Raw genomic sequence first — 15199 nt, forward strand, 5'->3', positions numbered from 1 at the left:
TTGATATAGAGAGGGGCTGGGTCCGCTCGGCTCTTCCTGAAGTCCATAATCAGTTCTTTTGTTTTTGTGGTGTTCAGTTGGAGGTTGTTAACGGAACAACACGTAGTCAGACTGCGGACCTCATCTCTGTAGGCAGACTCATCCCCCCCTGAGATGAGCCCGACCACGGTGGTTTCATCTGCAAACTTTATAATGGAGTTTGATAGATGAGTCGGGGAGCAGTCGGATGTGTAAAGCGTGAACAGGAGGGGGCTCAAAACACATCCTTGTGGAGAGCCAGTGCTGAGTGAGATGGTGCTGGACAGGTGGGGGCCGAGTCTGAGAGATTGTGGGCGGTTTGTCAGAAAATCTTTGATCCAGAGGCAGATGGGGGTGGAGACTCCCGGGTGACTTAGTTTCTGGACCAGGATATCTGGGATAATGTGGTTAAATGCTGAGCTGAAGTCCAGGAAGAGCATCCTGACTTAGCTTCCCTGATGCTCCAGATGACTCAGCGCAGTGTGGAGCGCTATGGTGATAGCGTCCCCGGTGGATCGGTTTGCCCTGTAGGCTAACTGGTGGGGGTCCAGAGTGGGAGGCAAACGGGACCGGATGTGCTGAGAGACCAGTCTCTCAAAGCACTTCATGACTACAGGCGTAGGTGCAACAGGCCTGTAATTCTAATTTACATTACCATGTAATATATATTATGTGTCGCACGTTTGGTCCTTGCTCAATGGAAACGCTCTGAAAAAACAGTATCGTGTCCTGTATGCAAGTGGAGCCGATGCCGCCAGTGGAAACACGCTGTATGTGTCTTATGTATGAATGTGTGTAGCAGAAAGGAGTGAGTGTGTTACAGAATTGCAATTAAAGTGCAAAGCAGTGCTTTTGTTTAAGGTATGGTTACACTTTGTTTAAGGTATAGTAACAACAGCTTCAAGTTATGTTACTTTGGTTAAAGCATGCGTTTAGTGTTCAAGCAATGGATAAAAACTGTAACATATAAAGTAAAGTCAAGCTTAAATGTACATACATACAATGTTATCTATATTGCAACAAATATAGGTTGTTTCATGGCAAGTATGAAGATACTTTTAATCAAACATGATAAGGCTGAGTGATATATATTGAGTTTTTAATAAATATCGCTATATTTAGTTAAGAGATATAGTATAGGACTATATCGTAATATCAATATCATTCACGTAACAAATGTTGCTTCTGTAGAGCCGCCAGTATGCTATTTTCTCCTCGGTCTATCTTAACCCCACCTCGCCTCTCGATATATATCGTATATCGTGATATAGCTTGAAAATATTGGGGTATTGAAAAAAGGCCATATTGCCCAGCCCTAAAACATGAGCGTTTCACTGGCTGAACCATAATCAAAAAATATCAGCTCTGCAGTCAGAACACCATGAGAAAGAAGGAAAGAGAGAAGACTTCAGAGGGAAATACATGCTTGGAGATCATTTAAGTAAGTAAACTTTATAGAGCGCTTTTCACAGGTAAAAAAGCACAAAATGCTGTACAAACATTTCAGTATCATCCCATCTAAAGAGAACATAGAAGAACAGTCACAAATAACATGGGAGACAAGAACGGGAGAACTGTTATTATTAAAAATGGTGGACTGCAATTGTCCAAGCCAGCCTCAGCCAGCAGCTGAGTTTGTTTTGAACTGATCTGTGTTTCACAATAGGAGAGTGATGATGTAAAGATAAAGGAAGTGGGATGGTAGTCAGAGGGTCGATATATCCTATTCAACCTGTGCAGATGTTAAACAAGTCCCTTCAAGCTGATATCCAGAGTTTTTGAGAGGATGTCTTGATGTCAGCAGCTCCACTTCCTTCCCCTGTCTCTGAAAGAAGCCACGCCTCTAATTTTGTGCACGTGCATCGCAGAACATAACAAGGTCACATTGGTTCGCATTGATATAGGTCTATGGGTCAGGTAAGAGCCAAAATCATATTTACCTGTTTGCTGTTGTGACACGCTGCCTTGTTTCCGTGCACAGTTCCACATTCACTTTGATTGACAGTCTCAAAAACAGGAAGTGGAAGCCTATTGGCTGGGCGCACTCAGCTATCGCTTCTATTTGTATTAGGAGTCTATAGGACGAAGGAGGGACTTATATACATTAATGTATATGAATGACCATCGGCAGTAGACCATAGTAAAAGACTAGTTAGGTTATTTTTTCACATTTCAAAAGAGTCATACAACTCCAGATATCAGCTTTAACTGTAAACTGCTCATGTTTGCGTCGCTTTGATTTTATTCTGATTCTACTACAACTATTTGAAGAAGAAGTCATATTCAGAAGTGGTGGTAATTACATCACGGGACAGTGAGACAGAGGGAATAGCTATTCTAACTATACAGGACCAGTTGGAAACCACAATCCCTGAACAAATGTGGAATCCCTTTGATGATTTTCTGGACCGGGGCCAGCAACGCTCAAAATCATCTCCAAGGAAGATGAGATTGTAGAAGCTACTGTTAAAGATGAAGAAAAGGAAGAATAGAAATAGTCACACACACACACACACACACACACACACACACACACACACACACACACACACACACACACACACACACAGCTTGAAGCTCTGTGACTTCCTCCTTTTCCTCCACAAAATCCATCTTCCTCACAGAAAATTCCAACAAAGAATCCCTCCCCTGAGAGATGAAATTAGTTGAATCACTGTCTGTTTCCTTTGTTTATTTATTGATCACATACATCACAACTTCTGTCCATCAGCAGAATGTCGAAGTCTGAAGGTGAAAATCAAATCTGATCAATGACTCAGGAGGATCAACACAATCAGCTTCTTTTTCTCCTTCTTTCCACCTGACGTGAAGGCGAAATAATTGAATGACTTTACAGTAATAACATACTCACATTTCCCTTTTGCCTCACCTGTTGGTGTTCATCTAAAAAGTCCAGTCACATATTTGCCTCTGATGTCCACACAACAGTGACGTGCGGTCAGGATAGGCAAGGTAGGCAGTGCCTACCCAAGGGTGAATTGATATTTTGATTATTTGTTTTGATTATAATATAATTATAAATTATTTATTTTTCCATTTCTGGTAGCCTACAGTAGCTATAAATTTGAAAGTGTCAGCATTTTGTGCTTTTCATAACCTAAATGACTAAACATCGCTATATATCCTGGTACGGCAGAGACACTGCACAGAGTCACTCTGCTGTAAGGCAGGAGGGGGAGCTAGAAGGAGGCCACACCCTCTCCCAAAAGCACATTGCCATTGGTGGTGTCGATTTGCCCACCCAACCCTAGCGCTCACGGCACGTCACTGCCACACAATCAACATCAGCAGTCATAAAGAAACCAAGTTTAAACTATTACTGCATCAACTTTTAAGTATGAAAATGAATCAATAGACCATTCATCAATACTTGGTAAAAAAAATAAATAAATAAAAGTGAATTGCTAGGGATTCATCTACAAATTTAGCGATATATTTCTACAAGACAATTTCCTATTCTCATTAGCCTAATTTAAAGAAGATATAGTGTGCACCTGACATATTTTCAGAATTACAAGCATCATTGCTAAAATTAGAGCCACATTAAAATAAAATGAAAAATATTGTCACTACAAGATTAAAATTGTAATATTTAAAGATGAAAATCATATTTAGAGAATAAAGTTGTATTCCCATACATTTAAACCTACCATATGGTTATCAATAGGGATAGACATTTCTTTCCACATTTTCCTCATCCAAAAACAGAAGTTAAATTATGCACTTCTAGTAACAATATATGAGTCATAGTTCCTAAAAACAATGCACATCAGTAAGTCAGTTGCTCTGACATGTATATCAAATGCACATGAACGTGGTGCATAATTTGATGTTTAGTAGCGTATTATTTGCAATCCCTTTATTTTCCTTATATAAAAAAGTTGAATCATACACTTTAGTGTGCAACACTACATGTAATGTACAACATAATAGACATGAATCAATTTCTGGGAAGAAATGTCAATTTTTAATATTATCATAAAAAGTCGTGATTTATCATGAATCAATAATTTTTGCCACTTGAATTAATTATCCCGTGATATGACAGATGTTAGGGAGTCGAAAGCTATATGAAGCATGCAAACCGAAGTTTAGGTAAATTTGTTAGAGCAAATACTCCTCTTTGAAGGAAGCAGGTTTGTGAGAGTTATTCAATGTTATTAAAATAGCATACAGATGACAAATGATTAAGTTAATGCTAAATTACTTTGAATCTATCCCCAAAAAACATAAATGTTCGGTTCATGGGAGTCTCTGAAATTTGCTAGATTGTGTAAAAACATGATAAAATGCTGAAGAAACCAGTAAAGATTGCACCATACGAGTGAGTATATTGACTCTTTGTATCCAATACAACTAACATATTGAAATCCATATCTCAATCCAATATATGTATTGCTTAATTTGGGTGTCTAATTTTCACTTGATTGATGTGAGTCTTTGAATATCTGCTACTGAACGTTAGCCTTGCTGGATATTGCAAGATTCAGCACACTTACAGGTATATGAATATTCAAACATTTTAAAATTGTAAATCAAAATCAAGCTTTTTTATAATACTTTTTTCTAACTTCCTAAAATATTTAAATAATTCTAAATTATCCTAAATCTCTCTCACACAACCACTTTAGTCTTAAATAATATTGTTGTATTTCCAGTTTTGTTTGTGATTAAATCTATCCAGCAAATTAATGTTGTAGGTTATTGTGATTTTGTGAATTGTAAAACATTATTTCATACAAAACCTGCTTAATAATGTATCGTCGTGTTTAGAATTGTCCGATAGGCGATAGTTTGTTTTCTGCCTATTAAAGCCTACATTACCCAGAGGACATTTCGGGTCTCGTCACCGTGTTATTGCGGAAGTTACGAGGAACAGCACCTCGGTGTGACAGCTGTAAACGTTTCCTCTGAGAGGATAATTACATTTTCATTTTTGTCGCGTTTCTTTTTTATTCTCTCCTGGTTTCCGTGTGAATTTTAGGTTCATGGCTGCCTTAAATTTCGCAGGCATGGATGACACGGACAGCGACGACGAACTGCCTCCTGGATGGGAGGAGAGATCCACGAAGGATGGCTGGGTTTACTATGCAAAGTGAGTGAACTGGTTTACCTTAGAAGTGTGCTTACTGTCTGTGTTCACCGTTTTCCATAGGGCTGACTTATAAATAGATGTTTACCTCTATTTGTATGGTTAGAAAAGTGATATTAGCAGTCTTAGGCAGAGAAAGAGTGCTGTGGCCATGAGGTGGATTAATGAGAGTCAAGAGTTTGACACTAAATCCTTACGACGGCGTCTAAGGGTTTTTAGAGAGGGATTTTATTTAAATTTATTTTTTATTTGAGACTACGGGAGTAAAGTCATAATATATTACAAAAAAATTAATATTGTTAGAATAAACTCATAAAAGGGGGAAAAAAACAAGAATAAACTTGTAATCTTATGAAAATAAAATATAATATTCTGAGTGAGAATACAGTTGTGATATTTCCAGAATAAAGTCATAATATATGACAATAAACTCGTAATATTACAAGAATAAAACTTACAATACTACCAGAAAAAAACGTGTTAAAAAAAAAAAAGTCTCACGAACAAATCATGTATTAAAACTAAACTTGTAATATTATGAGTGAGAATAAAGTTGTAATGTGTCAAGAATAAAGTCATGATATATGAGAATAAACTTGTAATATAATGATAATACTCGTACTATTATAAATAATAAACATGTAATATTATGAGTGAGAATACAATTGTAATATGTCAAGAATAAAATCATTGCATGACTAAAACTTGTAGTATTATGATAATAATATATATTATTACAGAAATAAACTTGTAATATAACAAGAATAAACTTGTAATATTATGAGTGAGAATACGGTTGTAATATGTCAAGAATAGTCATTGCATGACTAAAACTTGTAATATGATGAAAATAAAATTATAGTATTACCAGAAAAAAACTTATGTCACAAGGACAAATCTTGTAATATTATAAAAGATAAATTTGTAATATTATGAGTGAGAATAAAATTGTTATTTGTCAAGAATAAAGTCAATATGAGAATAATAATAATAATAATAATAATAATAATAATAATAATAATAATGCATTTAATTTTATATAGCGCTTTATCATAGACACTCAAAGTGCTTTACAGAATTAAGGCATTATTCTTTCACTCCACACTTAGTGGTGGTAAGCTACTGTTGTAGCCACAGCTACCCTTGGGTTGACTGATGGAATGAACTCCTAATATTACAAGAATAAATTTGTAATATTACTAAAAATAAACTTGTAATATCATGGGAATAAACATGTAGTATAACAAGAATAAACTTGTAAGATGTAATAGTGCAAAAAAAATAAAAAAAACAAGACTAGAACTTGTAATATAATGGGAATAAAGATGTATTATTTCAAGAAGAAAGTCATACTATGTGATTAAACGTGTCAAATTACAAGAATAAGGTCATATAGTTATGAAAACAAACTTATATATATATAATATGATAAAGATGAAGTATTTCCATATTTAAAATATACTGAAGTACAACTTCACAAAGTGCTGTACAGAATTACATTAATTACAAATATTAGAATATCATGGAAACGTTGTTTAATTTCTATAATTCCATTCAAAAAGTTAAACTTGAAAAATAAAAATAAACAAATAAATACTTGAAATAGTTTAAATTGTGGGCCCTGAATCTATAATGTATGAAAGTTTAACTTTTTGAATGGAATTATGGAAATCAAACAACATTTCCGTGATATTCTAATTTTTTGGAAAGGGTCTGTATATCAACATCTGTAAATGCTTCGATGCAGTTTTTCTCTTTAAAATGCCGACTTATTCACATTGTAGTGCTATGACTCTTTTCCTGTGACAGCAGGAACTTATTATTCTCATTATATTATGAGTTTTTTCTCATAAATTTAGACTATGTTCTTCTCAAAGTCAGCTTTTTTCTCTATGTTGCCCTAAAACAGTGCCACTCATTTCAAACAAACATTATAGACGTGTTAAATATGTGATCAAGTATAAGCAGAGGAAGTCCAATTATTTTCTCGATTATTTTTGTTTTTATCATTAACATTTTTAAAATTCTTCTTCCGTGCCGTTAGACCTTAAGTCCACATCACTGACTAAAGTCCTCACCTTCTTGTTGCACCAACAGCCACGATGAGATGAAAACTCAGTGGGAACACCCGAAGACGGGAAAAAAGAAACGTTGTGCTGGAGGTTTGTTTATTCTCCTTTTTTTTATTTGTTTGCTTGAAAAACACATAAGCAAGGTAGTGTTTACAGGGTTATTTAGCAGCTGTGGAGTTCATTGTTATTGCTGACTTAATCCATAATATAAATTTCCTTAATCTGAGCACAAAGAGGACATCATTTATTATATATTAACTACCAACTTTAACCTAGTATTCGGCCTCTTGTATGGCTTTTAACTTAATGCTGCATTAGTCAACTTTTTAAATTTTTTTTAAATAGTTTTTGGTAACACTTTAGTTTAGGGAACACCTATTAACCATTAATTAGTTGCTTATTAGCATGCATATTTGTAACATATTGACTCTTAGTTAGTCATTATTAAGTACTTATTAATGCCTTAATATACAACCAGTAAGCCATTAACTAAGAGTTTTCCCTCAATAACCTCAGAAGTATTACTTATTGGTATTAAGTAAGGAAGTTGTTGTATATGAATTACAATCTTAACATGCTAGGATTAGGGTTAGGGTTAGGATTAAGGTTAACCCTAACCCTAATCCTAATCCTAACCCTCTTTGGACTGCGAGATAGCCAAGTGTATAATAAGACATTAATAAGTACTTAATAAGACATTAATAAGTACTTAATAATTACAAATTAAGAGCCAATATATATATATATATGCTAATAAGCAACTTATTAATGGTTAATAGATGTTCCCTAAACTAAAGTGTTACCCAGTTTTTATTTACATGTAATAACTTAAGTCTGCCAATTTTGCTGTGTTGTGCCAAACATATTAAAAAAAGTGTTCTTTCCATTCCAACAGACTTACCGTATGGCTGGGAGCAGGAAACTGATGAGAAAGGACAAATGCTCTATGTTGAGTGAGTGACTGACTGACTGAATTTATGTTTAGACAGGCAGTAAAGCATATCGTGTTTAAATAGGATTTAAATATTCAATAAATTGTAAATGAAAAGTAGAGGTCGACCCATATATTGACTTTTTTCCGATTAGCCGTTTTTTTTTTTTTTTAATCTATAAATAAATAATAAAAAATATTTAGCACTTTAGAGTAGCCATTGAAGGAAAAAAGAAAGAACATAAAAAACAACCATTCGGATGTATGAGTATACAACCAACAAAAAGTAATAATAATAACAGCATGTGCATGGGAGAGGTAGAAGCCAATAGGCTTACAAATAAAAAGCTGATATAATAAAAAAAGCTGATATAATATAATAGTGCATGATCAAATTATCCAAATGACCATATCCTATTATATTCTTAATAGGATAAGGATTTTTGTTTTACTTGGTTGTGTATGGGTATATCTAAAGTTCAATAAATGTTAAGAGTTCTATTGGTGTATTCAATTTAATTTAAAACTTATACGTTTATATCATATGAATGTTTCAATTGTCTTTCATAATCAATGCGCTTTAAAAAAAAGTATATCGGCCATCGGCTAAATTAAAAAATAAATAAATCGGTATCTGAATCGGCCTTTGAAAATCCCATATTGGTCGACCTTTACTGAAGTTATATGCATTGTATTTTAGGATGTAGAGTCCTGTAGATGGTTTTAGTCAAAGCTTAATTTGGGCCGGATCCTACCGGAGAAAAATCTGGCACCTCCTAGATTTTGACCGGCACTTATTTGATTGGATCCAACACCTCAATAAAAAGTAATTTATTTTTCAGCACCTCATTTACTTTAAGGTGTTTTGATTAAATTTTGAAATATTATATTTGGACAGCTGTGTCTTTTATTGAGTTGAAATCACTGGAAATTTCTTTGTAAACACAAAACTGGATGTAAAAACTGAGTGTGAGTGAGGAAGACATTGGAAAGTCAAACCACGCCCACGCTATGTCTAAAATGTGATTTTGCACAAAAATATTTTTTCTGTCATCTTAGAAGATGGTAGAAAATGAAAGAAAATGAAAACAATTGGATTTTAAAAGCTTTTTTAAGCCAATAAGTGAAGCTAAGCATTAGGTAAGAAGGCTAAGGTTGTTTCTGTGGAAATCGCGGCAAAAAGCAGCAGCACAGCAGCAGCACAGCAGCTGTTAACGTAACGAGTAGCAGCACTTGTAGCGATGATGCTAATGCAGGAGAACCTGCCTCCAACAGACAGGATACAGAAGGAGAACTATCTCGGAGACATGAGGAGGACAGAGAGAAGAGAAGGAAACAACAGTTAAAGTTCTGGAATGGACATAAGACAGATGAGCTGCTACTCATGGCTAATGAAAGACAAGGCAGGCCTCGGCTGTGAAATACGTAAAAAAGTTGCGAGGATACAACGTTCTCCATGGTTGTTTTTTTTTTTTGGTTGTTTTGACACGTTTTAATTTTGTTTTCTGCTGTGCTGCTTATTCATTAGAGGAGTTATGGCCTTATGGGTGGAAACATTTGTAAATATTTAGTATTTGTGGGTTTTTGTGTCTGAAAGTTTAGTGACTTTTGTGATGAGTCACTAAATTAGCACTGATTTTACTGTCCTTGGTGCTGCAGCATGGCAGATTTGACAGCTGTCGCCCAGAATAAGAGACGGATGTGCTCCTTAACGGACGAATGTCCATGCTTCTTTAATGCTGATTTTTAATTTTTTAAATAAACATTTAGGTTAATTGGTTCTTTGTGTTCACGTGATAAATTCCATTAATGTAATAACATTACATGGCCAATTAAAGGCGAAAGCCCCGATTTAATCTTTAATTATCGGCCCATCGAGTTAGCAAATGGCGCTTTAAATAATGTATTCTGTTTCTTTCTTACTGCCGGAACAACACCCGCCGTTTGTTCTGGGACCTGATGATTTACAAATTAAGCACTGGTTTTAGAACACATTTTTAGTTTTACTTCATTCTTACCAGTAATTTCACCTCACTCTGTGAGACATTTACGGTAATTTCAGCCCGACTTGGATCCTTCCCTTTAAGCCCCAAAATAAACATCTGTCTTTGTTTTGCCGCAACTTTCTGTCCATGAAAACAACACAAATGTGTTGGGAAGTCACTTTGGCAGAGGCAAACACAAGAAACCACAGTAAGAATGAGGTAAAACACTTCTAGGCATCTGTATACAGTACTCCACATTACGCAATGAACCTTTTCCAACAATGCCATTAAGAGTGTTTACAGTGAAGATCAGAGGTGTAAAGAGTACTGATATATCCTACTCAAGTAGAAGTACTGTTACTTGATTGAAATTGTACTCAAAGTACAAGTTACTAGTTACTTTCGCCCCCCACATTTATTTTTAGTAATACACTTTGCCACGGTTCCCTTACATACAGTAAACATCTCATGTGTAAACTTAAAAAGGAAGAGATTGAATCTTGCACAATTGGAACCTAATTTATTTTCCACAAAGGCATCTGTATAAATAGTTTGTCAAAATGTACAATTATTTTTTAAATAAAACAACACCAATAAATTCAATTCAAAATCAAATAAATTCTCAGGCTCTAAGTATAGCTACATTTATAAACTCTAAAACAGTTTGTTGCCAAATATGGCATGTGGGTAACAACATAATAGGTAGAAACCACAACCTGAACTGTAGAATGTTGTGGCTGGACGTTGATCAGAAATGGCACAAATATGAACATATGGATTATGTTCAATGTGCTGACCTGAGATCAGCAGTATATGTAGAGACCATGAAACAGAAAAAGTAATAATCACAAAATACAATAATTTACTCAGTAAGGGTTGGGTGTAGAAATGTAAGAAATTACTTTATTTCTTTCAAAACATACTTAAGTATGAGTAAAGTTACTAATTTAGAAATATGCTCTAAAAAAATACTCATAAAAGCAACTCATTTACAGCAACATAAGTACATGTAATCCATTACTTTCACTTCTGGTGAAGATCAAAATAAACTTTTGAGCAGCAATGTTAACCGTTTACATCTTTTTTACATTTCTTTAATTCATTGATCTTTGAGGCCTACACTATAGGTCTTTATCTGATTTTTCATCTCCAGCAGCTTTGATAGTCCTGACAATGATGCACTTCTTGTTTTTCTTTCCTTTTCATGTTTTCTTTAGTCACATAAACAAGCGGAGCACATATTTCGACCCCCGTCAGGCTTTTACAGTGGAGGATGTCACGGTGAAACCAAAGCGATATGATGGAAACACAGCTGCTCTGGAGATCCTTCAGGGCCGAGATCTTTCTGACAAAGTCATTGTTATCACAGGAGCAAACTCAGGCATCGGTGAGTTTTAAATTAGGATGAATTTTTCCTGAACACAACAGTGTATTGTTTGATTTCAAAGGAGTTTCTTGTTGGTAAGGACGTTAATAAGTGTGGGTTCTTAAACTCTCTGTTTGGACGTCTTCACATTAATGTGTTTCTATGGTAACACCACTAGATGGTGCTGTTGCTCCACAGCTTGACAACATTTTCTACTTCTAACAAGTCCTCCACCACACAGACATTCATCAGCATTAGCCTCCAAAATGATACACTTACGCTCAACAAATCACTCCTTAATACCGAACATGACTGTGTTGAAGTTCATTAGCGGGGCTGAATTGGATGTCATTGTTAACTGTAATGAATGGCGTCCATTTGTACCCTGCAAATGCATGGCTTACTATATAATGGTGTGGGAACAAATGTATTTCCCCCTTTTCCTTCAGTCTAAACGAGTACAAGTGCTGGCCATTTATTGAGACTTAATGACAGCAAGAGGAAAAATCAAATAAACATAAAATTGTTAATTGTCTTTATATTCAAATAGTTTGTCTGGAGGAAAGTTACGACAGTGTAATTGCTGTGTGTATATGATGTTGTAGTACAGAGATTTACAGCAGCCTGGGGGGCTTCACTGAACAAAGACATCTGTGAACTTAAACGCCTTTTTGTCCTCATCGCAACTCCGTCGTTATCTGTGCATTAGTTAGATTTGCACACGACAAGCCAAAGGTTTCAGAGGAAGATGATTGTTTATTTGTATGGTTTGCAACGACATAAACACGGTCACTTTTACTCTTTTGAAACCATGTTTTTTAATTATTGTGTACAAACACTTAAAAGCTAATTATCCTAAAGTGAACAATGCAAATTATGAATCTTATTTTTTTATTGAAATAGTTGGCAAACAATCCCAATACAGGACAAACATTTGTAACAGACCTGAAGTGTCGACTTCACATGTATTTAAATGATACAGAAATGTATGTAAAAACATACACAATTCCATCCATTTTAGTGGTAAATGAACTTTTTTATTTTAGGGAAATTTCCTCAATTCCTATTCAGAGTTTTTTGTTTTTTAATGTCAATCAATTCAGCTACTGTTGTTAATTTATATTCACGGAAGGTTACGTTTACGCGATATGAATTCAGTTCAATTCAACTTTATTTATATAGCGCAAATTACAACAATGTCATCTCATAGCGTTATCTAAATATAAAATTCATAATAAGAAGGAAAAAACCCAACAAGATCCACATGAACATGTATTTAGCGACAGTGGGAAGAAACATCTCCTTTTAACAGGAAGAAATCTCTGTTAGAACCAGGTTCAGAGGTGGCAGCCATCTGCTGCGACTGGTTGGGGTTAGTGGACAGAAGGACCAACAGAACAGGAAAGAGATAGAACATCAGAGTGTCTCAGACTAGTTGAGCTGTGAACCACAGATCAGGAACTGTCATCTCCAGCTTCAAGACACCTGAAAAAAAATTAAAGAGAACAGCACGGAGAAGGAACTGATTGCAGAAAAACATGATACAGGAATACAGTGGAATGAGAATGAATATGGGGTGGACATCAGTGTAATTGGTGTGTAAGCAGTGTGATGGGTATACAACAAGGTTCAGAAATGGGGGATTGTCTACAACCCGGCATAACTTTGTCTGACTGGACTGGCTATGTGTCGATTGTGGATCGTGTTTGAATATAGTGTTTTTGTTCTACTATATAATCTTTGTTCTTAGTGGTTAGGTTAATGCTAATATACGGTATACGCTTTAGTAAATAAGTAGGTTTTGAGTTTAGCTTTAAAGGTGGAGAGAGTAGCAGCCTCCCGTACTAAGACTGGGAGCTGGTTCCAAAGGTGAGGAGCCTGGGAGCTGAACGCTCTGCGAGAAATTTGACATTTGACCGTTTTTCTTCCCAAAACGTTGATCATAAAATCTTAAATTACTCACACAGATTTTGCACGACATCCCGCACAGCCGTGTTGTGTGATTTAATAGCGCAAAATTTTGATTGAGATTATGAGCGAAATTTGACACATTAGTCCTTTTTCCATTGATAAATAGCGTGTTTGCTTGATTTTGTCCCAAAACATGCATGTGAGGCACTTCCGTGTCATACTTGGGCCTTATTTTAAAAAAAAAATTCAAATTGCGGCTTTTTCTATTTCAGAGTGTAAATTCCACCTTTTCCGTCCGTTTTCAACAATCACAGAAAAAAATTTTTTTTTGAAGTTATCAAAGAGACTTTTGTAGTTCTGTGCTACAGTAAGTTATGTCGTTTTCTTTTTATTGCAACCTTTTCTTCATTATGTTGAAGGAAACAAAGTCATGTTTGCAGCAGGAAAACAGTTTGAAATAGAAAGCAAAACATTATTACATGTATTGTTTAGTAAACAAGCAATTCAGTTCACGCAATGCAAATTGTTAATTGTGGCACTTAGCATAGCAGAAACGGAGAGCAAAAAGTCCCATTTTAACAGGAACAAAGCTGCAGCAGCTGGAGACATAAAAGTGACAGACATCACCGGCTTTACTTCAAGAGAGAGAGGAACAATCTTAAGACACTCAAGGTGGGAAATTACAATCTTCATGTAATTTCTGTTTTGTTTCAATTTCTTCATCTTTTCTCTGTTTAGATGACTTTACTGGCTAATGAACTTCCCCAAATCACACCAAACATTCTAAATAGGCTTTATTCAATTCAGCTACTGTTATTAATTTAAATTCACGGAAGCCGGGAGGGTTACGCGAATCACGTGAGATTACATGGCGAGAAATTTCAGAAAAAATGTGAAAAAACATGATCCCTTCTAGTTTTCCTCGAAGGCTTTTCAAGTTATTGAAGAGACTTCTGTAGTTCAGTGCTAAGTTTTTATTGAAACCTTACTTTGTTGAAGTAAACAAATTCATGTTTCAAGCAGGAAAATAGTTTGAAATAGAAAGCAAAAAAAACAAAAACAAAACCATGATTAAATGTATTGTTTAGTAAATGAGCAATTAAATTCACTCAATGCAAAGTGATTGTTGTGGCACTTAGCATAGACGCAGCTGAGAGGAAAAACATCCGTTTTCACTCCAGCAGTAGAAGACGTAAAGATGACGGACATCACCGGCTCTACTTCAAAAGAGAGAAAGATTGCATTTGGGAATTTGAATTCATGGTGAATTGAAGACAGAATAAATGTAATTTATTTTGACTAGAAATTGATCATCTGTTTTTTAAAACCTGATGCAGCTAAGTAACATTAAAAAAAATACGGGACATTTTGCATGTCTGCAGTCTGAGTGTGATGATTAATGCTGGGAATAAATGAGAATAATGACAAAGCAGTCCTGGAGAAAAATGAACTTTCTCTTTATTGCACCTCCTGGACCTCTTCGATGAATTACGTAAAATATCCTGACGATAAAAATATATAATACGTCTCCTTCCCTCTCAAGCAGTGCAGCACTTGTAAAATAAGTTCACAGGAGAGGAATGGATAAAGTGACTTGTCAACAGTTCAGAGTCACTGGGTGCTGACGTCCACTAGAGGGCACATGAGGTCCATGTTGTTGTATCACATCCTCCAAACGTTCTTAATTCTTTCCATTTGTTAAAAAAAAAAGAAGAGAAAACTTCCTAATGAAAAAAGATAATCCACATTTAACCTTTGTTCAGCTGTATTTAGTACGGTAAGTAGAAATATGTTCATGGAGGA

General features: G+C 35.2%; 1 protein-coding gene across 1 annotated transcript in view; it reads left to right on the forward strand.

The window, feature by feature from the left end:
* The first annotated feature begins 4903 nt into the window (after window positions 1–4903).
* The window catches only part of wwox (WW domain containing oxidoreductase), a 238284-nt gene continuing 227988 nt past the window's right edge, over window positions 4904–15199 (forward strand). The window contains exons 1-4 of the mRNA XM_028449599.1: window positions 4904–5134; window positions 7229–7293; window positions 8099–8156; window positions 11337–11506. Coding sequence (XP_028305400.1) covers window positions 5028–5134; window positions 7229–7293; window positions 8099–8156; window positions 11337–11506 — 400 coding nt within the window. The 5' untranslated portion in view covers window positions 4904–5027. The remainder of the gene's footprint in view (window positions 5135–7228; window positions 7294–8098; window positions 8157–11336; window positions 11507–15199) is intronic.

The sequence above is a fragment of the Gouania willdenowi genome, chromosome 6, assembly GCF_900634775.1.
Source record: "Gouania willdenowi chromosome 6, fGouWil2.1, whole genome shotgun sequence".
In the NCBI taxonomy this organism is placed as follows: domain Eukaryota; kingdom Metazoa; phylum Chordata; class Actinopteri; order Blenniiformes; family Gobiesocidae; genus Gouania; species Gouania willdenowi.